Source organism: Anarhichas minor, unplaced genomic scaffold (genome assembly GCF_050575085.1).
Source record: "Anarhichas minor isolate MPS153535 unplaced genomic scaffold, ASM5057508v1 ptg000056l, whole genome shotgun sequence".
Taxonomy (NCBI): Eukaryota; Metazoa; Chordata; class Actinopteri; order Perciformes; family Anarhichadidae; genus Anarhichas; species Anarhichas minor.
The window spans coordinates 544,950-572,500 of NW_027466502.1; the positions used below are offsets into that span (position 1 = coordinate 544,950).

The window sequence follows — 27,551 nt, forward strand, 5'->3', positions numbered from 1 at the left end:
ACTATAAACCTGAACCAGCCCTAACTATAAATCTGAGCCAGCCCTAACTATAAACCTGAGCCAGTCCTAACTATAAACCTGAACCAGCCCTAACTATAAATCTGAGCCAGCCCTAACTATAAACCTGAACCAGCCCTAACTATAAACCTGAACCAGCCCTAGCTATAAACCTGAGCCAGCCCTAACTATAAACCTGAGCCAGCCCTAACTATAAATCTGAACCAGCCCTAACTATAAACCTGAACCAGCCCTAGCTATAAACCTGAGCCAGCCCTAACTATAAACCTGAACCAGCCCTAACTATAAATCTGAGCCAGCCCTAACTATAAACCTGAGCCAGTCCTAACTATAAACCTGAACCAGCCCTAACTATAAATCTGAGCCAGCCCTAACTATAAACCTGAACCAGCCCTAACTATAAACCTGAACCAGCCCTAGCTATAAACCTGAGCCAGCCCTAACTATAAACCTGAGCCAGCCCTAACTATAAACCTGAACCAGCCCCAACTATAAACCTGAGCCAGCCCTAACTATAAACCTGAACCAGCCCCAACTATAAACCTGAGCCAGCCCTAACTATAAATCTGAACCAGCCCCAACTATAAATCTGAACCAGCCCCAACTATAAACCTGAACCAGCCCTAACTATAAACCTGAGCCAGCCCTAACTATAAACCTGAGCCAGCCCTAACTATAAACCTGAACCAGCCCCAACTATAAACCTGAGCCAGCCCTAACTATAAATCTGAACCAGCCCTAACTATAAACCTGAGCCAGCCCTAACTATAAACCTGAACCAGCCCCAACTATAAACCTGAGCCAGCCCTAACTATAAATCTGAACCAGCCCCAACTATAAACCTGAACCAGCCCTAACTATAAACCTGAGCCAGCCCTAACTATAAACCTGAACCAGCCCCAACTATAAACCTGAGCCAGCCCTAACTATAAATCTGAACCAGCCCTAACTATAAATCTGAACCAGCCCCAACTATAAACCTGAGCCAGCCCTAACTATAAATTTGAACCAGTCCTAACTATAAACCTGAACCAGCCCTAACTATAAACCTGAACCAGCCCTAACTATAAATCTGAACCAGCCCTAACTATAAACCTGAACCAGCCCCAACTATAAACCTTCTTAAATCTTCTATTTTAATGCCATAAATCAGAACCAGGTCGAGGGTTAAAACAGTGATTGGTTTCTGTACTCTGACAGAAACCAATTGAATCTAATAATAAGATAAACGCAGTACTAAGGCTATTATTATCGACATCCACATGAATATTAAAGTCACCTACAATCATGACTTCATCTGTTTTAAAGACTTGATAAGAACTCTGACCTGGGGCCCGGTACACTATAACGAACAGAACTGGCTGTATTGTTTTCGAGGTCGGGTGTGAAAGACTAACTACCAGGCTTTCAAATGAGTTATAGTTTAGTTTAGGTTTATGGTTTAATAATAGGTTTGAGTCAAAGCTATGTTTTATTGATAAAAAAGTTTCTAATGTAAAAACCATGTTTGTTCCACAGCTTTCTTTACCAGACTTCTGTTCTCTGTCAACTTCAGTCACATGTTGACACAATGTTCAGAGTTTACATTATAAAATATCATAAATCATATACATGAGTTAGGAATCAGACACCAGGCTGTGGAGTGACAGTGTGTATTTATAGTATCCTCTCTCACACACACACACACACACATCTTTAGTTACAGTTGGTGCTCAGTGTCGAGTAATAATAATAATAAATAGAATAATAATAAATAGAACAATAATAATCATAATATCAATATAAGCAATAGTTGTCTTCAAATATAGAGTCATACACTTCATACAAAATACCCTGATATTAATGTCATATTTCAGTGACTTGGTGTGATGTCATCGTGGTAGATTTAATTTGTCCAGAATTCAAAGTGACGTCTTCAAAAACGTCTCTTTGTTGACTACTGAGATATAAAAGAGTGAAGCGGAATATGATGTAAATATATTCAGATTATAATCTCTAACATAAATATGTTCAGATTATAATCTCTAACATAAATATATGTTCAGATTATAATCTCTAACATAAATATATGTTCAGATTATAATCTCTAACATAAATATGTTCAGATTATAATCTATAACATAAATATATGTTCAGATTATAATCTCTAACATAAATATGTTCAGATTATAATCTATAACATAAATATATGTTCAGATTATAATCTCTAACATAAATATATGTTCAGATTATAATCTCTAACATAAATATATGTTCAGATTATAATCTCTAACATAAATATGTTCAGATTATAATCTATAACATAAATATGTTCAGATTATAATCTATAACATAAATATATGTTCAGATTATAATCTCTAACATAAATATGTTCAGATTATAATCTATAACATAAATATGTTCAGATTATAATCTCTAACATAAATATGTTCAGATTATAATCTATAACATAAATATGTTCAGATTATAATCTATAACATGATCAGAGCCTTTGGGTTCTTGGTCCTGAAGTTTCCGTTGTCGTACAGTTGAGTGAATATTTGGCTAAAAGTCTGAAGGACAAACCTGCAAACTGACGGATCAATAACTCTGATGAGTCCCGCTGTGAGATAACATCTGTGTTCTTATTGGTTATTGATCATTTCTGATAACTCCTGATTGAACCAAACAGTTTGCAGGTTATCACACAGACGGTTCAATATAAACAGTCAATATGAGTGCAAAGGCATGCAGCACCACCTCCACCTTTACCTCCACCTCCATCTTTGCCTTTACCTCCATCTTTACCTCCACCTCTACCTCCACCTTTACCTTCATCTTTACCTCCACCTTTACCTCCATCTCCACCTTTACCTCCACCTTTATCTGGAGCCCAGAGGAACTCGTTGTTCCAGGATATAAATCAGAGATTAAAACATTCGTGGACAAACAACGTTGTCACCGTCAGTGTCTGTGCAGAAGGGTGTTGATAAAGTTATTTACGTGGACGTAACAGTGGCGTCGGTGGAGCAGCTTTAACATGAATCCATCCTGCTGCTGGTCACCGTGAACATGACAACCACTGTGTAGTGATGCAAAACACAGAGATGCATTCATGCTGCGCTGATGAGGACTAAAGGTCCCGAATTCAGACAGGAAGTCAGTTTGTTTGGTTCAAAAGTGAAAGTGACTGAATTATTATGAATGATATACATCAAAACATCACGGTGTTGTTTCCTGATCTAAGTTACAAACATCAACGTTGACTTCCGCTTTCAGACGAATATGAACAGCAGACTCCTGGTGAGAGCCCTGTGTGTGTATGTGTGTGTGTGTTTGATTAAAAAGTCCATATTCTCTGATGTCACAAACTGTGTTTATTTACATGATGTGAGTCTACTGAATATATTTAATTTATTTCTTTTTATATAAAACATGTCGTTTATGTTGTAAACATGTCAATGTGTATCTGTAGCTCACTGCATGAAACGTGTTATTGTGAAGAGAAGATATGTATATTCAAATGTAACAAATGTTTGTTTTACTCGTTTGTTTAAAATATTAAAATGGCGTCAAATTTGAAATGAATTCAACATCATGTGAAAGAGATGAACAGGAATTCGGGACCTTTAAGTGAAATAATGTGTTGGTGCTGCGTTCATGTTCATCAGGGAGAAAACAATACTCAGATGCAGCTACTGTCAGTGTTCATCAGAAAGTTCATCAGAAGGCCAGAAACCGGCCGCGAGCCACAGTTTGAAACACATCCGAGTAAAGACGAGTGTGTTAGATGTTTGTCCAGAACCTTAAACATTCTGGTGTTTTTATATTTCAGCCCATTAAACTCTCTTTATACCAATAATAGATATTTAGACAGAAATGTTGAATATATTGATCTAATCACAGATTATTCTTCACTGCTAGTATTTTATTCTTTAAATGTATTTTAATTTTTAACATTTTTTGACGAAGTGCTTTACAGAGAAAAATACCATGAAGTTCATTTAAATTATTACATTTAAAAAGTAAATTTGCAAAACTCACTGAATACTTAAAGTACAAAGTGAATTTAAAGTAAGCGATAGAAAAACAAAGAAACAGGAAATTAATACAATATTGAAAAAAAGTCACAATTTGTCTCTTTTGCATTTTTGATCTCAAAACAATTTAATATTTTCTGTAAAGTAAAATAAAATAAAGTTAGATTTCCCTGTGAAGTGTTCTTTGGTGTATTTTAAATAATACTTTTGTACTTTTACTTCAGTAAGATTTTGAATGCAGGACTTTTACTTGTAACAGAGTATTTCTACACTAGTTTTACTGCAGTAAAGGTACCGAGTATCTGGTTCATGTGGTTCTGTTGTGGATCAGGTCTCAGAGATAAAACCGCTCCACAGCGCCTCTAGTGGCCGGAAGCTGAATAAAAAGCCTTTAAGCTGAGTAGCAGTATGTTATATATATGTTGTATATTTATATTTGTTTACAATAAAATAGTTAAAGATACATTATTAGATTGTGGGGGGAAATATTACATCTTTAATCTGTGATATATTTACACTGTCGTGCTCTTTAATAAACACATAAACACCATGAAACCTCAAAGAGATCCATATTCATACCAACGCTTTCACGTTGGTTAATAAACGTTCTTATTTTTCTGCAAAGCACTTCAGGTCAACATGAACGAGCGGACCTCAAACGCACCATTGGGCCTCTGATGGACTACAGTGAACTGTGATTGATTATCTTGAAAAGTGATCATGAACCTGAAGGACTCTAAAAAACACCAGGATGGTCCTCTAAGTGGACCTGCTGGAGGCCTGAAGGCTCATATCTGGTCTTCTCTCCCGGTCACGTGACTTCTCTCCCGGTCATGTGACTGCTAACTTCCATCCGGTTTCTCTCCGTCCTCCCTTAAACCCTAACTCCTGCTGATCCTCCTCCTCCAGCTACCACATGTAAGTCTTTGTGGTGTCGATCTGACTCCCCCCCGCCTGCTCCTCCTCCTCCTCCCTCCTCCTCCTCCTCCCCCCCACCTCCCTCTCCTCCTCCTTGTCCTCCTTGTCCTTCTCGGCCTCACTCTCCCACAGCGTGATGAGCGGCGGGTACAGCTCGCTCAGCGGGATGGAGGTGGCGTGCTGCATGTACTTCTTCAGTGAGTGTCCGCAGGTCTTGTGCTGCTGGACCCGGCGGCCCATGTAGACCACCAGCAGCGCCATGATGCTCAGAGCGAACATGGAGCCCATGACGGCCGCCAGCGCCACGCTGCTGCGCCGCGACGCCACCAGCTCCACCGAGAATCCTGCCTCCTTGGTGGTGACGTTCAGACAGGAAGTGTGGAAGGGGGAGGAGGAGAGAGGGGAGTAGGAGCTAGGGGAGGAGGGAGGAGGAGAGGAGTAGACGGTGAGGCAGACGTGGTACTCTGTGGCAGGAAGGAGGTGAGTCAGATTATACTCCTGAACGTCCACTGGAACCTGGAGAGAGGGGGGGGGGGGTTACTATAGAGAGACGGTGTGATGACATCACTTCCTGTCCAGCCTCTGTTCCACTAGCTTATCTGTCAATCAGAAAATAATGAAGTTCATTTATTCTAAGACAAACACCTGATCTAGACCTCGTAGAATCACTACTGGGGTCCCTCAGAGTTCCGTTCTGGGTCCCCTCCTCTTTCCTCTCTACACCAGGTCTCTCTATGTCTCACTTTAGTGTTTCTAGTGTGGATGAGTTCACCTTGGTGGTGTAGCTGATCTGAGGGTTGTCGATGTGCACGGTGGCGCTGGTCCAGCGGGTCAGACGGAGGGGGGCAGTGTCCTGCTGGTTCTGACCCCCAGAGGAAGGTCTTCCACTGGGGAACAGCTTCCACTCCAACACCACCGACTGGGCATGCACCACCTGCAGAGGAAACAGAGAACCACCGTAAAATCTGGATCTGTTTCAGGGATCGGAAATGAGTCTGAATTTTATATAAATAAGAAGTGTATTTAAATAACACTTTATAATAAGTTTACAGCCGGTACCTTGGCCAGCACCACCAGAGAGGCTGCAGCGCTGGACGAGTTACCCGGCTCTCTGCTGGACCCACCGCTCCCCCACCGGATCCCCCAGCCGGGCCACGAGTCCACAGACCCCTGAGAGTCCACGAACACTGAGACGCTCTTTGTGTCTGCGCCCTCCGCGTTCCACGCTACACAGATATACACACCTGAGAGAGACGGACGCAAAGGGATCTATAGTTCTGCATGCATGTACATTAATATAAATATATATACATACATATATACATACAAACATTAGTGCTGGGCAACGATTACAATGTTTAATCGTGATTAATCTCATTGTTATGGCAAAGTTCAATAATGAATTCAAAAGTAGTGTATTGCGCACTTTTATTTTAAAGTCCTGCTATATGAACTAAAGGTGAATAACATTGTGTGTAAACACTTTAAACACATCAGGTTGTTGTTAGCAGCAGTGTTCCCTTTACAAAGCAGCAGTTCTATCTCTTCACTATCTGTGCTCAGTGTGACAGAACGATGCAGGGGACGTGTTCAAAAGGCAGATGTCTCGCAGCAGCGATCATATTTCTTGCAGTGATGTCCAGTAGTCTCCAGTGAGAGCAGCAGCTGCTGCTCGTTGTAACGCCGTCGCTTTAGTCGTCCTCTCCTTTAATACAACTCATGTATTCTTCTGGTGACGGTGCGTCTTGAGGCTCATACGTGACGTCATTCGTTGAGATCCTAAAGGTGCGTTCACACCAAACGCCACGTGAGCGCACCTTGAGAACGTTCCTCAGACCGACATCTTCCACAACACTAACCTGCAGTTTGTCTCCACTTCTCTGTAGCATCTGTTAGCTTGTGTTGCTTTAGTTTATCTAAACTTCTCCCACACGCTGCATCAACGCAGTCTGAAGACTTCCTCCACCGCTGCCAGTGAGCAACGCACTTTACAAATAATAATTAAAAAATAAAATGCGTTAACGCGATAATAACGCGTTAACTTGCCCAGCACTACTAAATATATAAATAAATATTTCTATATATGCCGGATGTGAACCAGCAGCTCAGACTGACCTGCGTCCGACGGCTCTGCGTGTTCGATCACTAGCGCTCCGGGCTCCGACACGCGATGCTTCTTCTTCTTCTTCCTGCGGCTCAGGCCACGCCCCTCCTCCGATACGATTGGTGCAGCCACCGCCTCCGAGCTCACCTGACCAGGTGAGGAAGGAAACAGAGAAAACACTCATCAGTGAGAACATCGGTTTCTATCAACATGCACCAACAGGGAGACAAACACTTGTGACCACGCCCACCTTATCTCCAGTGGGCGTCACCCAGTAGAACTGGGGGGCGGGGTCAGCGTCCGCCCAGCACTCCAGTGTGATTGGCTGCCCGGCGCTGACGTTCATGGCGGGTGGGAAGGCGTGGGGGGAGATGTGGGGCAGGCAGCTGTTGGCCCCGCCCCCACCCCCTTCAGCCCCACCCCATCCGAAGCCCACCACCTCCTGCAGCTCCTGACCAATTAGGTGAGGCGGGGAGGAGCAGAGGGTGATGGAGGACTCCAGCATCTTGAGGTGAGACTGGTTGCCGAGGTGAGGCCCCCAGGAGGTGAGACAGTCACATCGCAGAGGGTTGGAGTGGAGAGACACCTCCTCCAGGGAAGGGAGGGAGGAGAGGAGGTCTCCAGAGAGGAGGCTCAGCTGGTTACTGTGGACCAGGAGAGTCCGGAGGGAGGGCAGCTCACTGAGGACACAAGGAGAGGAGGACAGAAGGAAACAAGGAGAGGAGGAAAAAAGGGTAGGGGAGAGGAAACAAGGAGAGATGAAGGAAAGAAGAGGAAGGAGGAAAGAAGAAAGTAAAAAAAACATTAGAGACAGAGAGACAGACGGACAGACAGAGAGACAGAGAGAGAGAGAGACAGACACCTGAAGGCCTCTGGGTCGATGTAAGAAAGTCTCGGGTTGCTGCAGAGTTCCAGTTTAACGATTTCTGGAAGGTTCTTGAAAGCTGCTCGCTCGACCATCAGGAGCTGCTCCATGTTGTTCAGACTACAACACAATCAACAACATTATCGTTATAACAATAACAATAATCATTATCATCATTATTATTATTATCAACATCTTTCACTCATTTAATTCTGTGTATTAAAACATTTCTCATTCTTCCTACTTTCTATAATAAACTCTTTTTAATAGAAGTTCTGCATTAAGACAAAAATCCAAATTATGTTTTTTGGGTGGAACTAAAAAAAAAAAAGACAACACTAAACTGACGAACCAGTGATGATAATGTTTAACATTAATTAATGAATTTAACTATTTTAAACTGAATTAATGGAGTCTGCCTCCATCACAGATTGTTTATGAGGTAGAAGAGGCATCACTCTGTAACACCACCGAGTGGACAGAGTGAGACGTTCTCAGACTCACCTGAGCTCCTCCAGGTGCTGAAGGTTCTGGAAATCTCCCTGCTGGACTCGGCTGATCGGGTTCCTGTTCAGGTCCAGGAACTTGAGGTTAGGGAGCACGCTTATTGCGTCCCGAGGTACAGACCTACCGAGAGGACGGCGGTCACATCAGTGTTACAGTGAGAAGACGGTCACAGGAACTCGAACCGGCGGTTCTCACCGGACTCACCTGAGCCGGTTGTTGTAGAAGGACAGACTCTCCAGGTAGTCGAGGCCCAGGAAGGCAGCGGAGGGGACGGAGGCCAGACCCATCCTAGCCAGGACCAGGCTGTGGAGGCGGGACAGAGGCAGGAAGTTCTTCTCCTCCAGACCCAGGATGGGGTTTTCCCCGATCATCAGGATCTCCAGGGACGGCAGGGACTCGAACCAGCGGCTGTCGATGGCCACCAGCCGGTTGGAGTTCAGGTGGAGCCTACAGGACAGAGCAGAGGACAGAACTTTACCACAGAACCACAGAACCACTTTAACCCTGTCAGATGCAGAGAAGCTCGTCCACGCCTTTATCTCCTCAAGACTGGACTACTGTAACTCACTCTTCACTGGGATCACTGCCAAGAACATCCAGAAGCTGCAATACATCCAAAACAGCGCTGCCAGGATCCTGATGAGAGTCCGGAAGTATGAGCACATAACACCCATTCTGCACTCACTACACTGGCTCCCTGTCTCATTCCGGATTGACTACAAAGTCCTACTACTCACACATAAATGCATAAATGGACACGCACCTCCCTACCTACAAGAACTCATCACTCCCCAAATCTCCACCCGCACCCTCAGATCATCAAACAGCTCGCTCCTCCGGGTCCCCAACACCAAGCTCCGCACCATGGGCGACCGGGCCTCTGGCCTCCGGGCCATGGCTTTTTTTTATGCTTACTAGTTATTTTATTATAGTTTGTTTTAACTATGTACTGGCTCTGTGGTACTCTGAGATTTTTTTAATGAAAAGTGCGTTACAAATAAAATGTATTATTATTATTATTATTATTAGAACACCGATTCAGAAAGCGGTATCCTTCAGTTGGTTTCTCTGGTCACCGAGGAGGTTCTAGTGTTCATTCAAGAGATTCTATATGACATTAAGGTAATCCTTTTAGCTACTTGGGTCATTCTAGGGGTGATTGAGGTGGATCTAAGGGTCTTGTAGCTCTTTAAGGTCCTTTATGTGGTTTTCTGGTCACTGAGGAGGTTCTAGTGGTTCTTTATAGGGTTCTAATGATCATTCAAGAGGTTCTATATGACCTTAAAATAACCCATTTAAGGTAATGGGGACGATCTATGGTTCCTGTAAGAGGTTGGACATTGAGGTGGATCTAAGAGTCTTCTAGCTCTTTCGGGTCCTTTTGGTGGTTTCTCTGGTCACTGAGGAGGTTCTAGTGGTTCTTTAGAGGGTTGTAATGATTATTCCAGAGGTTCTATATGACCATAACAAAATCCTTTTATCTACCTGGAACGTTCTAGGGGTCATTGAGGTAGATCTAACGGTTATTTTGCTCTTTAGGATCTTTTAGGTGGTTCCTCTGGTCTTAAAGTGGTTCTAGTCGTCGCTGAAGAGGTTATATGGGTGATTTAGATAGTTCTAGGGGTCTTTTGGGACGTCTTGGAACATCTAGAGTTCCTTTCGGTCATGCCTGTGGTCACTTAGGTGGGAACCTGTGGGTATTTCTAGTGGTCCCTGGGAAGGGTTTGGTGTTCCTTCAGGGGGTTCTATGGATCCTTTAAATGGTTCTGATGGTCATGTAGGAGGTCCTAGTGGTCATTGAGGGAGTTGTGGAGGTTCTGTACTTGGTACTAGTGCTCCTTTGTGAGGTTTAGGTGGTTTTAATGTTCTTAAAGTGGTCCTAGTGGTCATTTAGGAGATTCTGTGGGTCCCTAAGGTGGTTTTGTGGTTACTGTCTAGGGATCATTTAGGTGGTTCTAGGGAGGATCTAGTTATCACTGAGGAGATTCTACGTGTCGTTCTAGTGATATTTTAGAAGGTCAAAGAAGAAGTTACCGCAGCAGGTTGTTGAGTCCAGCAAAGGCTTTGGGTTCGATGGAGGAGATGTGGTTGTGGTTGATGTAGAGCTCCTCCAGACTGGAAAGGTTCCTCAGACTGAAGTCCTCCAACTCCTGAATGTGGTTCTCCTCCAGGTACAGAGTCACCAACCGACCCAGAGAGGACAGACCCATAGAGCTCACCTGGACAAAGAGAGACACCAGTTTTTATGGAACTTTGAGCACCAAGGCATCACTGTTTTATTTATGTAATAATGGAGAACATGGATTAGAACATGGACGAGAATTTGGAGGAGAACATGGAGAACGTGGAGGTGAATGTTGAGGAGAACGTGAGGACATAGACAAGAACATTGAGGAGAACATTAAGGAGACCGTGGAGGAGAACGTGGAGAAGAACGTGGAGAAGAATGTGGAGGAGAGCATGGAGAAGAACGTGCAGGAGAACGTGTAGTAGACTTGTGTTACCTGGGTGAAGTGGTTCTGGGACAGGTCCAGTTCTGTCAGGTTGGTCAGACTCTGGAGTTCCGTGTTGATGGAGGAGATGTTGTTACTCTGCAGCAGCAGAACCTGAAACGTATTGAAACACAGAGTTACAGTATTATCATCAATAAATATGATTATTATAATTATCACCATTCTCTCTGTGATAGGTCACCTGAGTGTCAGAGGAGACGTTGACTGGTACTCGGTGCAGGTGCAGCTCGTTACAGTCCACGGTTCTGGCCTGGTGGTACACGGACTGCGGCGTGTACCAGGGTCTGGTCTCACACACACACTGCAGAGGACACAGCACAGCGCCACCTACAGGACACAACACACACAGCTCAGGATCCACATCAACCTCCACCTGTCCGTCTGAAGTTTAAAGAACCGCTCTTTACCCTGACTGGCCCCACCCACTCCAGCACACACTGATGATGTCACCACGCAGAGGACGGCGAAAAAGGCCACATATCCCATGATGCACTGCAACTGACGTGTTGGTTGAACTTCCTGCTGAAGGTCAGAGGAGGTGGGTCACATCTACAGCTGGATGGAAACACACAGGAAGTGATATCATTAAGATGTCATAAGTTAAGTTGAGACAACAACACTACTTAGTTAGGTTGAGACAACACAACTACTTGGTTAGGTTGAGACAACTAAACTTTTCATCATCATCATCATTTGCATCACCATGAAGTAATTCCATGTCTCTTCAGCCATGTGGATATTTCTTCAATACATATATCATCATCAGCTCCTCCTCGGCAGAGGACGCTCAGTGAGCCATGTGTTCTGGAGTTCAGAAGCGATTTGACATCGATCTTTAAATCTTTGAGGTTTTGTTGGACAACAGAGACACGTGTTGTCGTTTGTGTCTTTATGTTGCTTGTTCAGAAGGTAGTTTCCTTTTGAAGCCTTTCCATCACCGATGACATTCCTCTCTTGTTCTTCTTCAGTGGCATCACATCTTAATTCTGTGGGTTCAGTTTCAACAGTATCTCGATGCATTTCATCCATTTTCAACAAATTGTTTAATGAGAGGATCTTCCACGCGGACTATGTTGAGAGCAGCACGCACAGCCTGTGCACTTTGTTTGTCCACACACACACTCGTGATCACGTGACAAGTTGAGCTTTTCCTTCTATTTGCATGACATCATAGAAATTGATCATAACGATCATCACTTGACCCCTCGGAGCAGCCCGCTGCCGCGCGCACAGCCGTCAAACGAGCCGTTCAAAGCTCCGCTGAGTCTGTACGGACCGGGACCTCCTTCGCCCGGTGTCCGGGTTCTCCTTCCTGTCCGTGGTGATGATCGACCCGCCCGGATGGCCGCTGCAGCGCTACCTTCCAGGTGTGTGTGTCCAGGTGTCCACGTTTTTACCGCAAGCAAGACACAGCAGAGGGAGACCCGGAGGTTCTATCGGATCATCGGAACCCTGATAAACAGGAACCTCCCCCACTATGAAGAGCTGATCTCTTTGTGAGGCTCGATCATCTCGAGATGTTCGACTAGAGTCAGCTGCTGGGTGATGCGTTCAGGGACATTCGTATAATAGATATTCATATTATTCTAACAGCAGCGCACAGCGACCGGAACGTGTTTTAAACTCACGGTATTTAACCGAATTATTGATATAATGATAATAATTATTATTATAAATAATAGTATTAATAACAATAATCTCCTGCAGAGCCCCGCGCGGTCCCGTCTCTCTGCTGTAGGACAGACGCCCATGTTCTCACCTTGTTCCTCCTCCTGCTCCGTCGCTCCGAGGATCACCGGCCGGGCAGAGTCTCACTGAGTCGGCAAAGTCCGGTAGAGACCAACGGGGTACGGTAGAAGCCGGTATCGGGTCTCCGGTTGATTCGGGTCTCGTTGATCCAGATGAGTCCCGCTGTCTGTCTCCCCTTTTATCTGAAGGCCCCCCCCCCCCCAACCCCCGTCCTCTATCAGGTCCGCAGCATTACTCGGGATCAGCCAATGAGCTTTATAGGCCACCGGGCGACGGACCAATCAGAGCTCGGATGCTGCACAGAGGCGATGGAGGGGGGGGGGGGGGGGGGGATCTACTGAGATGACGTAATGCTCCAGATTCTCTGATGACGCTCTGAGTTCTTCTCTCTTCAGTCTCAGAGTTGATGTCACTGAAGAGGAACTAACTACACGACCCAGTGTTGGCTGGTCCATAGAGGGCGCAATAAATACAATAAATAATAATAATAATAAACTGTACAAATTGTCAATATTTGTGTTTTTGAAATATGGAATCACCAGTAATATGTGTAAAATATGATATCTGCGGTAAATATATGCTTTTCTTGCACGTCCTCTCCGTGTGTGCACGTCTCAGCAGCTCTGAGGCGCTGGAGAAACTGGCCAAAAGAGGCGGGTCTATGAAGCAGTTTAGCCAACTGCTGCTTAAAGATATAAATGTGTGACATACAATTTAGCCAATCAGTGCCCTCAAATAGATTCATCTTGGGGCAGAATCGATTCTGTTAACAAACTGTGTCCTGTGTTCTGTTTATAAGCACAGGATCCATTTCTACCGGCGGAATGCGATCGTCTTATTTATGAATTATTTGCGTCTGTACGTTTTGAAATTCAGATTGTGACGTCGATATTAAATAACCCAGAATATGATTATTGTTTCTCTTAAATGATAAAACTCATCAAACCCGACAATCAGGAATGAACAGCCTCACGTGACTGAATGAAATGATGTAAAAAGTGTTTCAGCTCTCAGCTCTCTCTATATATATAACTATATATATATATATAACTATATATATATATATATATATATATAACTATATATATATATATATATATATATATATATATGTATATATATATATATATATATATGTATATTGTATTCATAATAAAGTTATTGAGGGAAACATCAGATCATGAAAACACAAATCTTTCTAATAAATGTAGAAAGTTGTTTGTGGTCCTTTTGTTGTTCAGTCTACAATGAACATTTATTTAAACCAGATGTTGAATCATAAACTAATCAAATATAAAGCTTGAGTTTAATCTGTGATCCGTCTTCACTGTTTACATGTTGAACAAAATCTCATCAGTCCGATCGGCTGCAGCGTCCAATCACATGACTGATGAACAATGAGGGGGCGTGTCGGCCGTTAAAACACTTCCTGGAAGTCTGTTCTCGTGGGTCCTCGCTCAAGGCTCCTCAGAGATCCTGTCACGGGCTGTGAGTGTGGACCCAAATGCAGGCACGGACCAGGGATTATAGGTGAAAGGTTTATTTACAGGAAACCAAGGGGGGGGAATGACCAGAGCACCGCGGGAAAGTCCAGGGAGGGTGAGGGTGGAATCCAGGCAGGAGGAGGTAGGGCAGGGCAGGCAGACTGGGGAACCGGGAGGATGGAAAAACTGCAGGAACAGAGAGACAGGGTTAAAGCGCTGAAACAACACTTGAGGAAAACTCTGAATTAACTTCAAACAGAGCGGCCAAGAACTACTAGCTACCACGTGAGCTGTAAACAACGATCTGGCGAAGAGTGGATGAAGAACCGGGGTAGATATACTGTTGGGTTGATGAGTTGATGGAGTGCAGCTGGTTTGACTAGGCAGGTGAGGTGAGTTGTAATTAGGAAGCCGGGAGGAGACCAGGTCGAAGCCCTGCCCATAAGATACACACACGGGACAAGCAGGAGGCACGGCCTGGCCGTGACAGTACCTCCCACTCAACGAGAGCCTCCAGGCGATCCGCCAGGCCTGCCAGGGTGATCCCTACGGAAGTCCCGGATGAGGGAAGGGTCCAAGATGAGCTGGCGGGATATCCAGCTCCGCTCCATATCCCTCCCAGTCCACGAGGTACTGGAATCCACGACCCCGCCGGCGCACGTCCAGGATCCGCCGGACAGTGTAGGCTGGGTGGTCATCAATGATCCGGGGGGGGAGGGGGAATGGCTGGAGGGCAAAGTGGACTGACCGAGACAGGTTTCAACTGGGAGACATGGAATGTGGGGTGAATCCTCAACGAAGCAGGTAACTTGAGTTTCATGGCTGAAGGGTTAATAATAGAGTCTATCTCAAAGGGCCCAATGTAATGGGGCGTAAGCTTCTTAGAAGAAGTCTGTAATGGAATATCCCTTGAAGATAACCAAACCTTCTGACCTGGCAGGTATCTTGGTGCCGGGGCCCGATGCCGGTCTGCAATGCGCTGGTTGCGTTCCGCTGATCGTAGCAAAGCCAAGCGTGCCTCCTTCCACACCCTGCGACAACGGCGAAGATGGGCCTGGACTGAGGATACTGCAACCTCCTCCTCGTGGACTGGGAACAGAGGTGGCTGATACCCTAAGGAACATTCAAACGGCGATAACCCTGTAGCAGCACTTGACAAAGAGTTATGGGCATATTCTACCCAGGGAAGATGCTCACACCAGGACGAGGGATTCCGGGCTGTGACACACCGCAGCGTCGCTCCAAGGTCTTGGTTGGCCCACTCCGCCTGTCCATTAGTTTGTGGATGATAACCGGACGAGAGACTGACAGATGCCCCAATAGCCTTACAGAAAGCCCTCCATACCTGGGATGTAAATTGTGGTCCACGATCGGATACGATGTCAGATGGGATCCCATGGAGCCGGACAACATTGTGAACTAAGAGGCTGGCAGTCTCCGTGGCTGTTGGAAGTTTAGGTAGGGGCACAAAATGTACAGTCTTAGAAAATCTGTCAACGATAGTGAGGATGGTCGTTTTACCCTGAGACGGTGGAAGTCCGGTGACAAAGTCAAGGGCAATGTGGCTCCAAGGACGCCGTGGGACAGGAAGGGGGCGAAGTAGTCCGGTGGAAGGCTGGTGAGAGGACTTACTGTGAGCACACACCACGCAAGCCCGTACGAAGGCGTGTGTGTCCGACTCCATGGATGACCACCAGAATCGCCGCCTTAGGAGAGATAATGTGCGATTAATACCAGGATAACAGGCGAACCGTGAGGTGTGTACCCACTGGAGAACCTGTGAGCGGACTGGCTCTGGCACGAACAGACAGTTCCGAGGCCCCCCACCAGGATCCGGCATGGTTCTCTGGGCCTCTCTAACCAGGGACTCAATCTCCCAACTCACTGCTGCCACAATGCATGATGAAGGGAGTATGGACTCTGGGTCGGGGGGGTGGTGGTCAGACATGAATACCCTGGAAAGGGCATCGGGTTTAAGGTTCTTGGAACCGGGTCGGTAGGTGAGCGTGAAGTCGAATCGACCGAAGAACAACACCCACCGGGCTTGGTGGGAATTGAGGCGCTTGGCAGTCTGGATATAGGCCAGGTTCTTGTGATCTGTCCACACAATGAATGGTTGTTCCATTCCCTCCAGCCAGTGTCTCCACTCCTCCAGGGCAAGTTTCACTGCCAACAGTTCCCGGTTGCCAACATCATAATTCCGCTCCGCGGGGGACAAACGGTGGGAGAGGAAGGGACAAGGATGGAGCTTCTTATCTGCAGCCGAGCGCTGGGACAAGACGGCCCCCACTCCCGAGTCCGAAGCGTCAACCTCCACGATGAATTGACGTGTGGGATCCGGATGAACGAGGACAGGCGCCGTAGTAAAGCGTCTCTTCAATTCAGCAAAAGCGGCATCTGCTGCGGAGGTCCAAGAGAAGGGGTTTCTGGGAGACGTGAGCTGGGTCAGAGGTGCCGCCACTCTGCTGTAGTCGCGGATAAACCTCCTGTAAAAATTGGCAAACCCCAGGAACCGCTGGAGCTGCTTGAGGGAAGTGGGTCTGGGCCACTCTGCCACTGCCTGAGTCTTCCTTGGGTCCATCCTCACCTGCCCGCTCTCGATGATGTACCCCAGGAACTCCACCGAAGCCACGTGAAAGTCACACTTCTCCGCTTTAACATAGAGCTTGTTCTCCAGTAGCCGCTGGAGAACCTGTCTCACGTGCCGAATGTGTTCCTCAGTGTTCCGGGAGAAGATTAAGATGTCATCTATATAAACAAAAACAGATCGGTTTAGGAAATCGCGAAGGACATCATTAACAAGAGCCTGGAAAACTGCAGGGGCATTAGTCAGCCCAAAAGGCATGACCAGGTACTCAAAGTGACCCAGGGGGGTCCGGAAAGCAGTCTTCCACTCATCTCCCTCCTTGATACGGACCAGGTGATATGCATTTCGGAGGTCGAGTTTTGAGAAGATGGTGGCTCCCTGTAGTGGTTCGAAAGCTGAGTTTATAAGGGGAAGAGGATACTTGTTTTTAACTGTTATGTTATTCAACCCCCGGTAGTCAATACAGGGACGGAGGGTACGGTCCTTCTTGGACACAAAGAAAAACCCAGCACCAACCGGGGAGGATGACGGCCTAATTATACCTGCTGCTAGAGAGTCTCGTATGTAAGTCTCCATGGACTCCCGCTCAGGGCGAGACAGGTTGTACAACCGACTAGCGGGTAAAGGAGCACCAGGCAGCAGGTCAATGGGACAATCATAGGGTCGGTGCGGGGGTAGAGAGAGAGCCTGCTTCTTGTTGAAAGCCTCCTTTAGATCCTGAGTGAACATCGAGTGAACAGCTGACAGATCCAGGGGTTCGGTGGCAAGCGCGGGGGCATCGCCTTCTGTTGGAGCTCGGGCAGATCTCAGGTATGAGGAATGACAAAAAGAGCTCCAGCTCTGAACCCTACTCTTCGACCAATCAATCTGGGGATTGTGGAGCCTTAACCAGGTCTGACCGAGAACCAAGGGGGTGTGAGGGGAGGATATGATATGGAGCTGAATGAACTCGTGGTGATTACCCGACAACACCAGGTGCAGTGGTTCCGTGACATGGCTAACATGAGCGAGAAGCCTCCCGTTTAGAGCGTAGGCCCGGAGGGGAGTGTCTAGTGGTTGGATGGAGATTCCGGCTTGGGAAACCAGGCCTGAGTCGATGAAGCTCTCATCCGCTCCTGAATCCACTAAAGCACGTAGGGGATGGGATTGTTGGTTCCACATGAGGGTAGCCTCAAGCTGCATTCTGGTCTGTGGGACTGAAGAGGGAGTAGTTTGGCTCACCAGTATCCCCACCTCTACTGACGAGCCTCCTCTTTTGGCCGCTGGGGGCAGGAGGCCAGGAAATGACCAGCCTGGCCACAATAAATGCACACTCCTGCTCTGATCCTGCGGAGGTGCTCCTCTGCAGAAAGGCGTGCTCTGCCCAGCTGCATGGGTTCCTCTGCTGGAGAGCAGGGAACAGGGACAGCAGGAAGGGCCTGGGAACTCGAAGCTGGCCCATGGTTGGTTCTCACGGGAGGGGGAGGGGAAGAGGCTGAGTAAGGGAATGGCATACTAAGAGGGCAGCTAGGTCTCTCTCTCCTAATCTCACGGAAGCGACTCTCTAGTCTGATGGCAAGGGCAATTAGGGCATTAAGACTCTCCGAGTGATCCCTAATTACTAATTCCTCTCTCACAGGGCTATTAAGCCCTCTGAGAAAGACCCCCTGGAGAGATATGTCGCTCCACCCTGAACCCTGTGCAATAGTCCTAAAGTCTATGGAAAACTCTGCTACACTACGAGAGCCCTGACGTAGGGAAAGTAGGCGTGAAGAAACGTCCTTACCGCTAATGGGGTGATCAAAAACCCTACGCATCTCATCAGAAAAGCTCTGGTAGGAGGAGTTAGCCGACGACTGACTGTCCCATACACTGGTAGCCCAGGCTAGTGCCCTCCCGGTAAGTGACCCCATAACAAAAGCAACCTTCGCTCTCTCTGATACATACCTAGAGGGTTGCTGATCAAACACTAAGGAGCACTGCATTAAAAAGGACTTGCATGTGCCCAGTTCACCAGTGTAGCGTTCTGGCGCAGGGACGTGTGGCTCCCGGGGGCAGAAGGCGAGCTGGGTGGGGGTTTGAGAAGGAACTGGGGGAGCTGCAGGAGCTTCCGGGGCAGGAGGGGAAAGCAGTGTGGAAACCCGCTCGAGGTGATGTCCAATCTGACTCACGTCAGTGGAAAGGGAACGGAGTGACTCCACCACGGTCCGGAGAAGTTGGTCATGCTGACCCACGAGAGCACCTTGTGAGGCGAGAGCCTGACGGAGGGAATCGGAGTCTGCTGGGTCCATGCTGGCCAGATCGTTCTGTCACGGGCTGTGAGTGTGGACCCAAATGCAGGCACGGACCAGGGATTATAGGTGAAAGGTTTATTTACAGGAAACCAAGGGGGGGGAATGACCAGAGCACCGCGGGAAAGTCCAGGGAGGGTGAGGGTGGAATCCAGGCAGAAGGAGGTAGGGCAGGGCAGGCAGACTGGGAAACCGGGAGGATGGAAAAACTGCAGGAACAGAGAGACAGGGTTAAAGCGCTGAAACAACACTTGAGGAAAACTCTGAATTAACTTCAAACAGAGCGGCCAAGAACTAATAGCTACCACGTGAGCTGTAAACAACGATCTGGCGAAGAGTGGATGAAGAACCGGGGTAGATATACTGTTGGGTTGATGAGTTGATGGAGTGCAGCTGGTTTGACTGGGCAGATGAGGTGAGTTGTAATTAGGAAGCCGGGAGGAGACCAGGTCGAAGCCCTGCCCATAAGATACACACACGGGACAAGCAGGAGGCACGGCCTGGCCGTGACAGATCCCTCCTCTCTCCTCCCTCCTCGCTCCTCTGAGCTACATTAGAGCTTTGGGACGGCCGTCAATATGGCGGCACAGAACAACTTCCTGTTCGAGTGAGGAGCGAACCGGACGTTGAGGAAATGACAAGTAAGAGACTTGAGAAGTACCCTAAGGGTAAGTCTCTTATTTGTCATTTCCTCGATTCTGGTTGAACCGGGTTTCAACCGGAAGCGATCCTCGCGATCCTACCCCAAGACCCGTTTGAGAGGAGAACTTTGAGGAGAATCTTCAGGCCAAAGAGCTGATATCAGATCAGCCTGACCTCACAATCAGACAGCAGACGAGCAGGAAAGGGAAGCAGTACATGAAGCTTCTCCACTAGCTGAACACCAGACAGGTTTGGCAAGCTGGATGACGTCATGCAAATAACTTATTTAGCTTTCTTAAACCCTAGCCCTATTTTTAGGCCTCTGCTCGAAAATTGCATACCCATACTCAAGAGAGTCCACAGCTCTAACTACAAGGTCTATTTTAATAATTTTGATGCTAGAATACTGGTAACACTTGTGAGATGTGCTGTGATGTGTAAATATTGTGTATATGTTACTGGTTAATAACATATACACATATGGCACAGCTCAAATTGAAAAAGTTTCAGGTTCGCCTGAAGAAAAAGCACTTGTGTTGAAAATATTTATTTGAAATAATGCCTAAATATGTCAATGTCATAGCCGCAGTCATAGCACAACATGTTTTACAGTCTCTAAAACAGATTTGACTTCGATTGAGTGAAGCAGGCTAGCATAAACCAAGCAAAGTCAAGCAAAATTCTCATTTTTGGAACCAGCAGTTGCGCTGCTGTATTCTAATTTTATATACAGTATAACTAAATATTAACTATATATTCACTTGTCTTATCACTAAGAGTGTTCAATAATCCTAATAAAGCAGTTGTGATATTATTATGTGATAGATATATTATTATATATATTATTATTTGATATATACATTATGATATGATATATTATTATATGATATATATATTATTATATGATATATATTATTATGTGATATATACATTATTATGTGATATATATATTATTATATGATATATACATTATGATGTGATATATATATTATTATATGATATATTATTATATGATATATATATATATTATTATATGATATATTATTATATGATATATATATATTTATATGATATATTATTATATGATATATTATTATATGATATATATATATTTATATGATATATTATTATATGATATATTATTATATGATATATATATATTTATATGATATATTATTATATGATATATATATATATATTATTATATGATATATTATTATATGATATATATATATATTTATATGATATATTATTATATGATATATAATTATATGATATATATATATTTATATGATATATTATTATATGATATATACAAAATTATGTGATATATATATTATTATATGATATATTATTATATGATATATACATTATTATATGATACGATATATATATTATTATGATATATTATGATATGACATAATATCATAATATATGCCTCCACACATGTCCGTAACCTCGGGACCATTTTCGATCAAACTCTCTCATATGAACGCCACGTCAATCACATCACAAAAACCGCCTTCTTTCATCTCAAAAACATCGCCCGTCTCCGTCCCTCCCTCTCCTCTACAGCCGCTGAAACACTCATCCTCGCCTTCATCACCTCTCGACTGGACTACTGCAACAGCATCCTGTACGGCTCACCCACCAAAATCATCAATAAACTACAATACATCCAGAACTCAGCTGCCCGTCTGCTCTCCCACTCCCGCACCAGAGACCACATCACCCCAGTCCTTCAAAACCCCCACTGGCTCCCCATACAACAAAGAATCCAGTTCAAGATCCTCCTCATCACTTACAAAGCCCTCCACAACCTCGCCCTTCATACCTTTCAGACCTCCTGCACCGTCACACTCCCAACCGCAACCTCAGATCTGCCGACGCCAACCTCCTAACCCCCCCTACTCTGTCCAAGCATCGGACCTGGGGGGACAGGGCCTTCTCCGTTGCTGCCCCTTCCCTCTGGAACTCCCTGCCCCAACACCTCAGACATTCTCCGTCACTCGCCACTTTCAAAACTGCACTTAAAACTCACCTATTCAAATCTGCTTTTAACCTCTAAAGTCAGTCATGTATGTTTTCTTTCTTTCTTTTCATGTTTATTTTATTATTTTTTTTTTTTCTTACTGTTGTCGTATATTTTGTTGTTATTATAAATGCTTCTATTGTTTCTGTTTTTAACATGTAAAGTGTCTTTGAGTGCCTTTTAAAGCGCTATATAAATAAAATGTATTATTATTATTATACATTAGTGTGTATACATTAGAGTGTGTGTATACATTAGTGTGTATACATTAGTGTGTTTTGGATGAATCATCTTCTCAAACACTGAATTCATTTCCATAAAAAACATCTTTTAATGTTTCCAGTAAATGACACGTGGAACACGTAGAACTGTCTCAGAAAAATAAAAGCAAGCCCCGCCCCTTTACATCAATAAACCCCGCGGCCAATCACAGCCGAGGAGGGGCGGGGCCGAGCAGGCTCTGACAGCGACGATAGGCCACAGAAACAAGACGTTATTAAGATAGAATATTAAAGATTATATCTAGATTTAATGTACAGAAACATAGAAAAAGAGTAAGAAGATATAGCTCTTATCAGGACCTCATCCTGCTGCAAAGCATCATGGGACATGAATACAACACACGGCCAGAAGTATGTCGGTCTAATGATCAATAAGTATGAAGTTACAATGAGTCTGTTTCCTGTTTGCACTCAAATCTGTAGAAACAAACGTATTAATCTGGAACAGAATATAGTCTCTTTATTGACAAAGATAAAACAGAATATTGAGTTTGTAAACGTAAACATGTTAAACAGCGTAGTTTGATCAGTTTAAAGTGTCCACATACTTCTGGCCGTGTGAGGCCACTGTTTGATCACCTGATCTAATAATGAAACGTTCAACAAGCAAAATAATGTGTCATTTTTAACAGAGTACTTATACACTGTGGTATTAGTACTTTTACTGCAGTAACACAGTACTTATACACTGTGGTATTAGTACTTTTACTGCAGTAACACAGTACTTCTACACTGTGGTATTAGTACTTTTACTGCAGTAACACAGTACTTCTACACTGTGGTATTAGTACTTTTACTGCAGTAACACAGTACTTCTACTTTCATGTTTCTCTGATAGAAAACGTTTTGTTATAAAAAAGTTTATATTTTAAAGTGACGCATCATTTTTTTCCATTTAATTTGTTAAACACTACCCAGAATGCAACGCTGTTCTGATCAATATAAAAACATTCTTGAAAGAAGTGCTGGTGAAAGAAATAATCTGAATAATAAAGATAAAAATAACCACATGACAGATGTCGTCATGTGACAGATACCGTCAAATAACAGACGTCACGTGACAGATACGTCACGTGACAGATACGTCACGTGACGGACACGATACCGTCACATGACAGACGACATGACAGATACCGTCACATGACAGACACCGTCACATGACAGACGACATGACAGATACCGTCACATGACAGACACCGTCACATGACAGACGACATGACAGATACCGCCACATGACAGACGGCACGACAGACGACATGACAGATACCGTCACATGACAGACGTCACGTGACAGATACCGTCACATGACAGATACCGCCACATGACAGACGGCACGACAGACGACATGACAGATACCGTCACATGACAGACGTCACATGACAGATACCGTCACATGACAGACGTCACGTGACAGATACCGTCACATGACAGACGTCACATAACAGACGCCGTCACATGACAGACGCCACATGACAGATGCCGTCACATGACGGACACGATACTGTCACATGACAGACGACACGACAGACGTCGTCACATGACAGACGCCGTCACACGACAGATGTCACACGAAAGACGTCACACGACAGATGTCACACGAAAGACGTCACATGACAGACGTCACATGACAGATGCCGTCACACGACAGATGTCACACGAAAGACGTCACATGACAGATGCCGTCACACGACAGACGTCACATGACAGATGCCGTCACACGATAGACATCGCATGACAGACGATGTCTCTCAAACAGGAAACGACCGTGTGAAGTGAAGCCACGCTCGTTTTTCTTTCTTGTAAATTTACGACTTTAATCTCATTTGCCCTCTGAACGTCACGCCGTCGTAGAAACGTTACCTTAACGTTAAAAGACGTTGGACTCAAAACCTTGGTCCAAAGTTCAGCTCTTCTCTATAAATGGCTTATTTTTCTTCTTCATTCTCTTAAACTCTTTAAGGCTTCGTCTCAATAAAAACACGTTTCTCTGGTAGAAAAATTGTCATGCTGTAAAAGGAGAGAACAGTCAAACACGATGGTGCTGCGTTCACGGCACCGCAGAGGCTGGGAAATCTCACCGCCAGGAAGTGATCTGAGGCTGAATATTTAATGTCAGGTTGTGATCTGGATCCAGGCTGATTAAAGACCTGATCCACTGAGCTGAAACCTCTTTAAATGTGACAGCCAGCACACACTGAATGAAATAATATTAATGATTATATAATAATAAATATAAAATGCTTTTATTGTGAAACTCTTGACACTGAAAGTTCCTGTTTAAATCAAAGCTTGCAGCTGATTTCATCTCTTCTTCTGTTGAGGATCTTTGTCTCTTTGAACAGTTTAGTTAAAACATCTAGTAAAAGTCGAGGCTTGTTAACAAGCTTTAACTCGTTAAGCTTTAACTCGTTAACGAGCTTTAACTCGTTAAGTCGAGGCTCGTTAACGAGCTTTAACTCGTTAAGTCGAGGCTCGTTAACGAGCCTTAACGAGTTAACAGCAGCTTCTTTCAAATGTTACTGTTAATTGTTACTCGTTAAAAACTGATAATCAGCTTCACTCAGTTCCTGCTGGTCCGTGTGTGTGTGTCTGTGTCTCTATGTGCGCGTGTGTGTGTATGTATGTGTGTGTGTGTACGTGTGTTTGTGTGTCAGCAGCCTCGCGGTCACACACAGAAGCGTAGCAACACGTTAACAGCGTCATCACGAGGAGCAGCTTCAGATGCTCCGCAGCAGCAACAACAACAACAACAACAACCTGCAGGTGTGCAACAACAGTCGGGTCAGCTTACCATGGCAACCACAGAGCTCAGCTAGCATCATAAACAACAACAACAGTCTTTAGAAGAGTCAGCTTCAGTCTGAACACAGAAACTTTGTGTTTGGTAGAAAAACTGCAGCTGATGTTTCGTTTACTCAGACGATGACGTTTAAAAACAAAAAAGTCACGTCGACAAGCTCCACCTACTTGTTGCTCCTCGAGCTTTCGACCACATCTGGTGGTCTTCTTCAGAGCAGGCAGCTCTGAATGAAGCCGAGAGGAGAATGTTTCTCATGTTTCTGTGACAATCTACTCAACTTAAAAGAGCAGAGAACCCAGTGAGGACGTCTCCGGGTCTTTAGGTCTCCAGGTCTTTAAGTCTCCGGGTCTTTAAGTCTCCGGGTCTTTAGGTCTCCAGGTCTTTAAGTCTCCGGGTCTTTAAGTCTCCGGGTCTTTAGGTCTCCGGGTCTTTAGGTCTCCAGGTCTTTAGGGCTCCAGGTCTTTAAGTCTCCGGGTCTTTAGGTCTCCAGGTCTTTAGGGCTCCAGGTCTTTAAGTCTCCGGGTCTTTAGGTCTCCGGGTCTTTAAGTCTCCGGGTCTTTAAGTCTCCGGGTCTTTAGGTCTCCGGGTCTTTAGGTCTCCGGGTCTTTAAGTCTTCGGGTCTTTAGGGCTCCAGGTCTTTAAGTCTCCGGATCTTTAGGTCTCCGGGTCTTTAAGTCTCCGGATCTTTAGGTCTCCGGGTCTTTAGGTCTCCGGGTCTTTAGGTCTCCGGGTCTTTAGGTCTCCGGATCTTTAGGTCTCCGGGTCTTTAAGTCTCCGGATCTTTAGGTCTCCGGGTCTTTAGGTCTCCGGGTCTTTAGGTCTTCAGGTCTTTAGGTCTCCGGGTCTTTAGGTCTCCGGGTCTTTAGGGCTCCAGGTCTTTAAGTCTTCAGGTCTTTAGGGCTCCAGGTCTTTAGGGCTCCAGGTCTTTAAGTCTCCAGGTCTTTAAGTCTCCAGGTCTTCAGGTCTCCAGGTCTTCAGGTCTCCAGGTCTTCAGGTCTCTCTGTCTGAGTCCCAGATGGAATGTGAATCAGGTTCTCATGAAAACTTGAGGCCACATCACCGCAAAGGAACGAGGAAACAAGTCCGAGGCGTTCAGGAACAACCAGAAAAAGAACCGCCCATCAAAGACGGACTGAAGGTCTGTAATTAAAACGATCATCAGTCATGAATCAATGAAACGTCCTCTAAAGATACAGGAATGTGATAAAAACCTCTTTTAGAAAATATACAATCTGTCACACAGAATCCCTCCTCTGTGATTGGTCGGTTCAAAAATGATGTTGAGGACTTCAGTCCAATAACAGGCCATGCATAACAGGGGAAAGGCGTGGCCTTTAAAAAAAGCGGCCAATGAGAGCAAAGCTAAAAAAAAAACTTTTAAACTGCCCTAAAAGTCAGCAGCGTTTTCCATCACCATCAGGTGACCAATCAGGAGCCACGATGACGAGACACCTTCAAACATCTGCAGCTGGGAATAAATAATCACGTCTTTATAAAACACACCCTAAAAGAAGTTTCCTCATGAATATTCATGAGGCTTCAGGTCCTGATAATCCTGATCAGGAAACACGTCTCACTGATCAACAATACAAACATCCCGTAAAAAACTGTTTGTCGGAGGTTTCAGCGTCCGCAGAAGAAGAAAAGAATCCGTCCGCCTCGTCTGTCTTCTGTCCACTTCTCAAGATGCGTTCAAGGAGAAGCGTCCCGTTTTCCCACGATTCTTTGGTTCCTCAACATCTCCATCGTCCACCAGTCAAAGGTCCCCGTAAACCACCAAACCCCACCAAAACAACGTGGTTTAAGTGGACATGTCGGTCCAGATCCAGGGAGGTTTGGAGGGGGGGGGGGGGGGGGGGGGCTGAGTCCGGGTCGGTGCCCAGTGAGGAGCTGTGTGAAGCAGGGCGGGGGGGCTCAGGGTTTCTGGGGGCCGGGGGACAGAACCACAGGGGTGGAGAGACCGTCGACACTCAGAGCCGGGATGTGGATCTGATTACTGCCGTTGGTGGGAAACTAAACAGAGAGACATGAACACATCGTCATTCTGGTGAGAACAGCTTCATTGAGATTCACTGATGTTTCCTGAACACAACACAACTGATGTCTCTGCGGATTTAACCCTCTGAAACGCTTTCAGACCGCGTTTCTCTCTGTGGACTTGATTTCCAAAATAAAAGTCCTGCTCCTCTATGAAACAGAACCACGATGACTAGAAGTAGAGAGAACGAGAACGTGTCTTTAGTGAGAACAACAGTGATGATGTCATCAAACAGTGATGATGTCATCAATCATTAAGAAGAAAGAAGTCTAAGAGTGTGATAAAAGTGTTGGATAAAATAGATTCTCCAGACACACACACACACACACACACACACACGAATGTATAGTTTTTAGTTTAGATATTGGTTGACTAGATCATTATTATTAATGTAATAAAGTGTTATAGTGTAAGGAGCAGCTGATGTGATGACTGTGTTGTGATAACAGCAGGGCCCCGTTCCTCATACGTGGTTCAACTAAGTCGATCAAATGTCCTGTTAGCAGCCTAAATTAACGAGATGATTGACATCAGGCTATCTGGTTTCTCCAAGGCTGATCCTCTCAACAGTCTCGTTAATTGGAACCAGACGATCAGGATCAGGATAATTGCGCGTGCCGTCCTACTTCAAAAGGGAGAAGCGTCGATCACCGAAACCATGATTTTCTAACAGTACAATGTTAAATAAAGTCAAAGAAAGAGCCTCTTTTTACTCCGCTGACGA

At 45.2% G+C, this 27,551-nt stretch overlaps 2 protein-coding genes across 6 annotated transcripts in view; both read right to left on the bottom strand.

The window, feature by feature from the left end:
* Positions 1-1,656: 1,656 nt before the first annotated feature.
* Positions 1,657-11,483, bottom strand: LOC142932511 (leucine-rich repeat neuronal protein 1). The gene is made up of 12 exons (XM_076076390.1): positions 11,352-11,483; positions 11,126-11,271; positions 10,936-11,037; positions 10,466-10,650; positions 8,636-8,878; positions 8,429-8,551; positions 7,922-8,044; positions 7,310-7,739; positions 7,071-7,206; positions 6,015-6,199; positions 5,728-5,889; positions 1,657-5,471 (listed from the first exon to the last, which is right to left on the bottom strand). Exons 1-12 carry the CDS (start codon positions 11,428-11,430, stop codon positions 4,947-4,949), a joined length of 2,439 nt encoding a protein of 812 aa, XP_075932505.1. The 5' UTR covers positions 11,431-11,483; the 3' UTR covers positions 1,657-4,946.
* Positions 11,374-27,551, bottom strand: part of elk1 (ETS transcription factor ELK1) — a 35,959-nt gene continuing 19,781 nt past the window's right edge. Inside the window, exons 11-12 of one of the 5 annotated variants that reach the window (XM_076076392.1) lie at positions 19,340-19,436; positions 18,996-19,243 (exon numbers count right to left, since the gene is read on the bottom strand). In XM_076076392.1, coding sequence (XP_075932507.1) covers positions 19,113-19,243; positions 19,340-19,436 — 228 coding nt within the window. In that variant the 3' untranslated portion in view covers positions 18,996-19,112. Of the gene's footprint in view, positions 11,500-13,918; positions 14,364-18,910; positions 19,244-19,339; positions 19,437-22,015; positions 26,803-27,551 lie in introns of those variants that run through there. The other 4 variants (XM_076076396.1, XM_076076393.1, XM_076076391.1 and 1 more) reach the window with 4 other exon arrangements.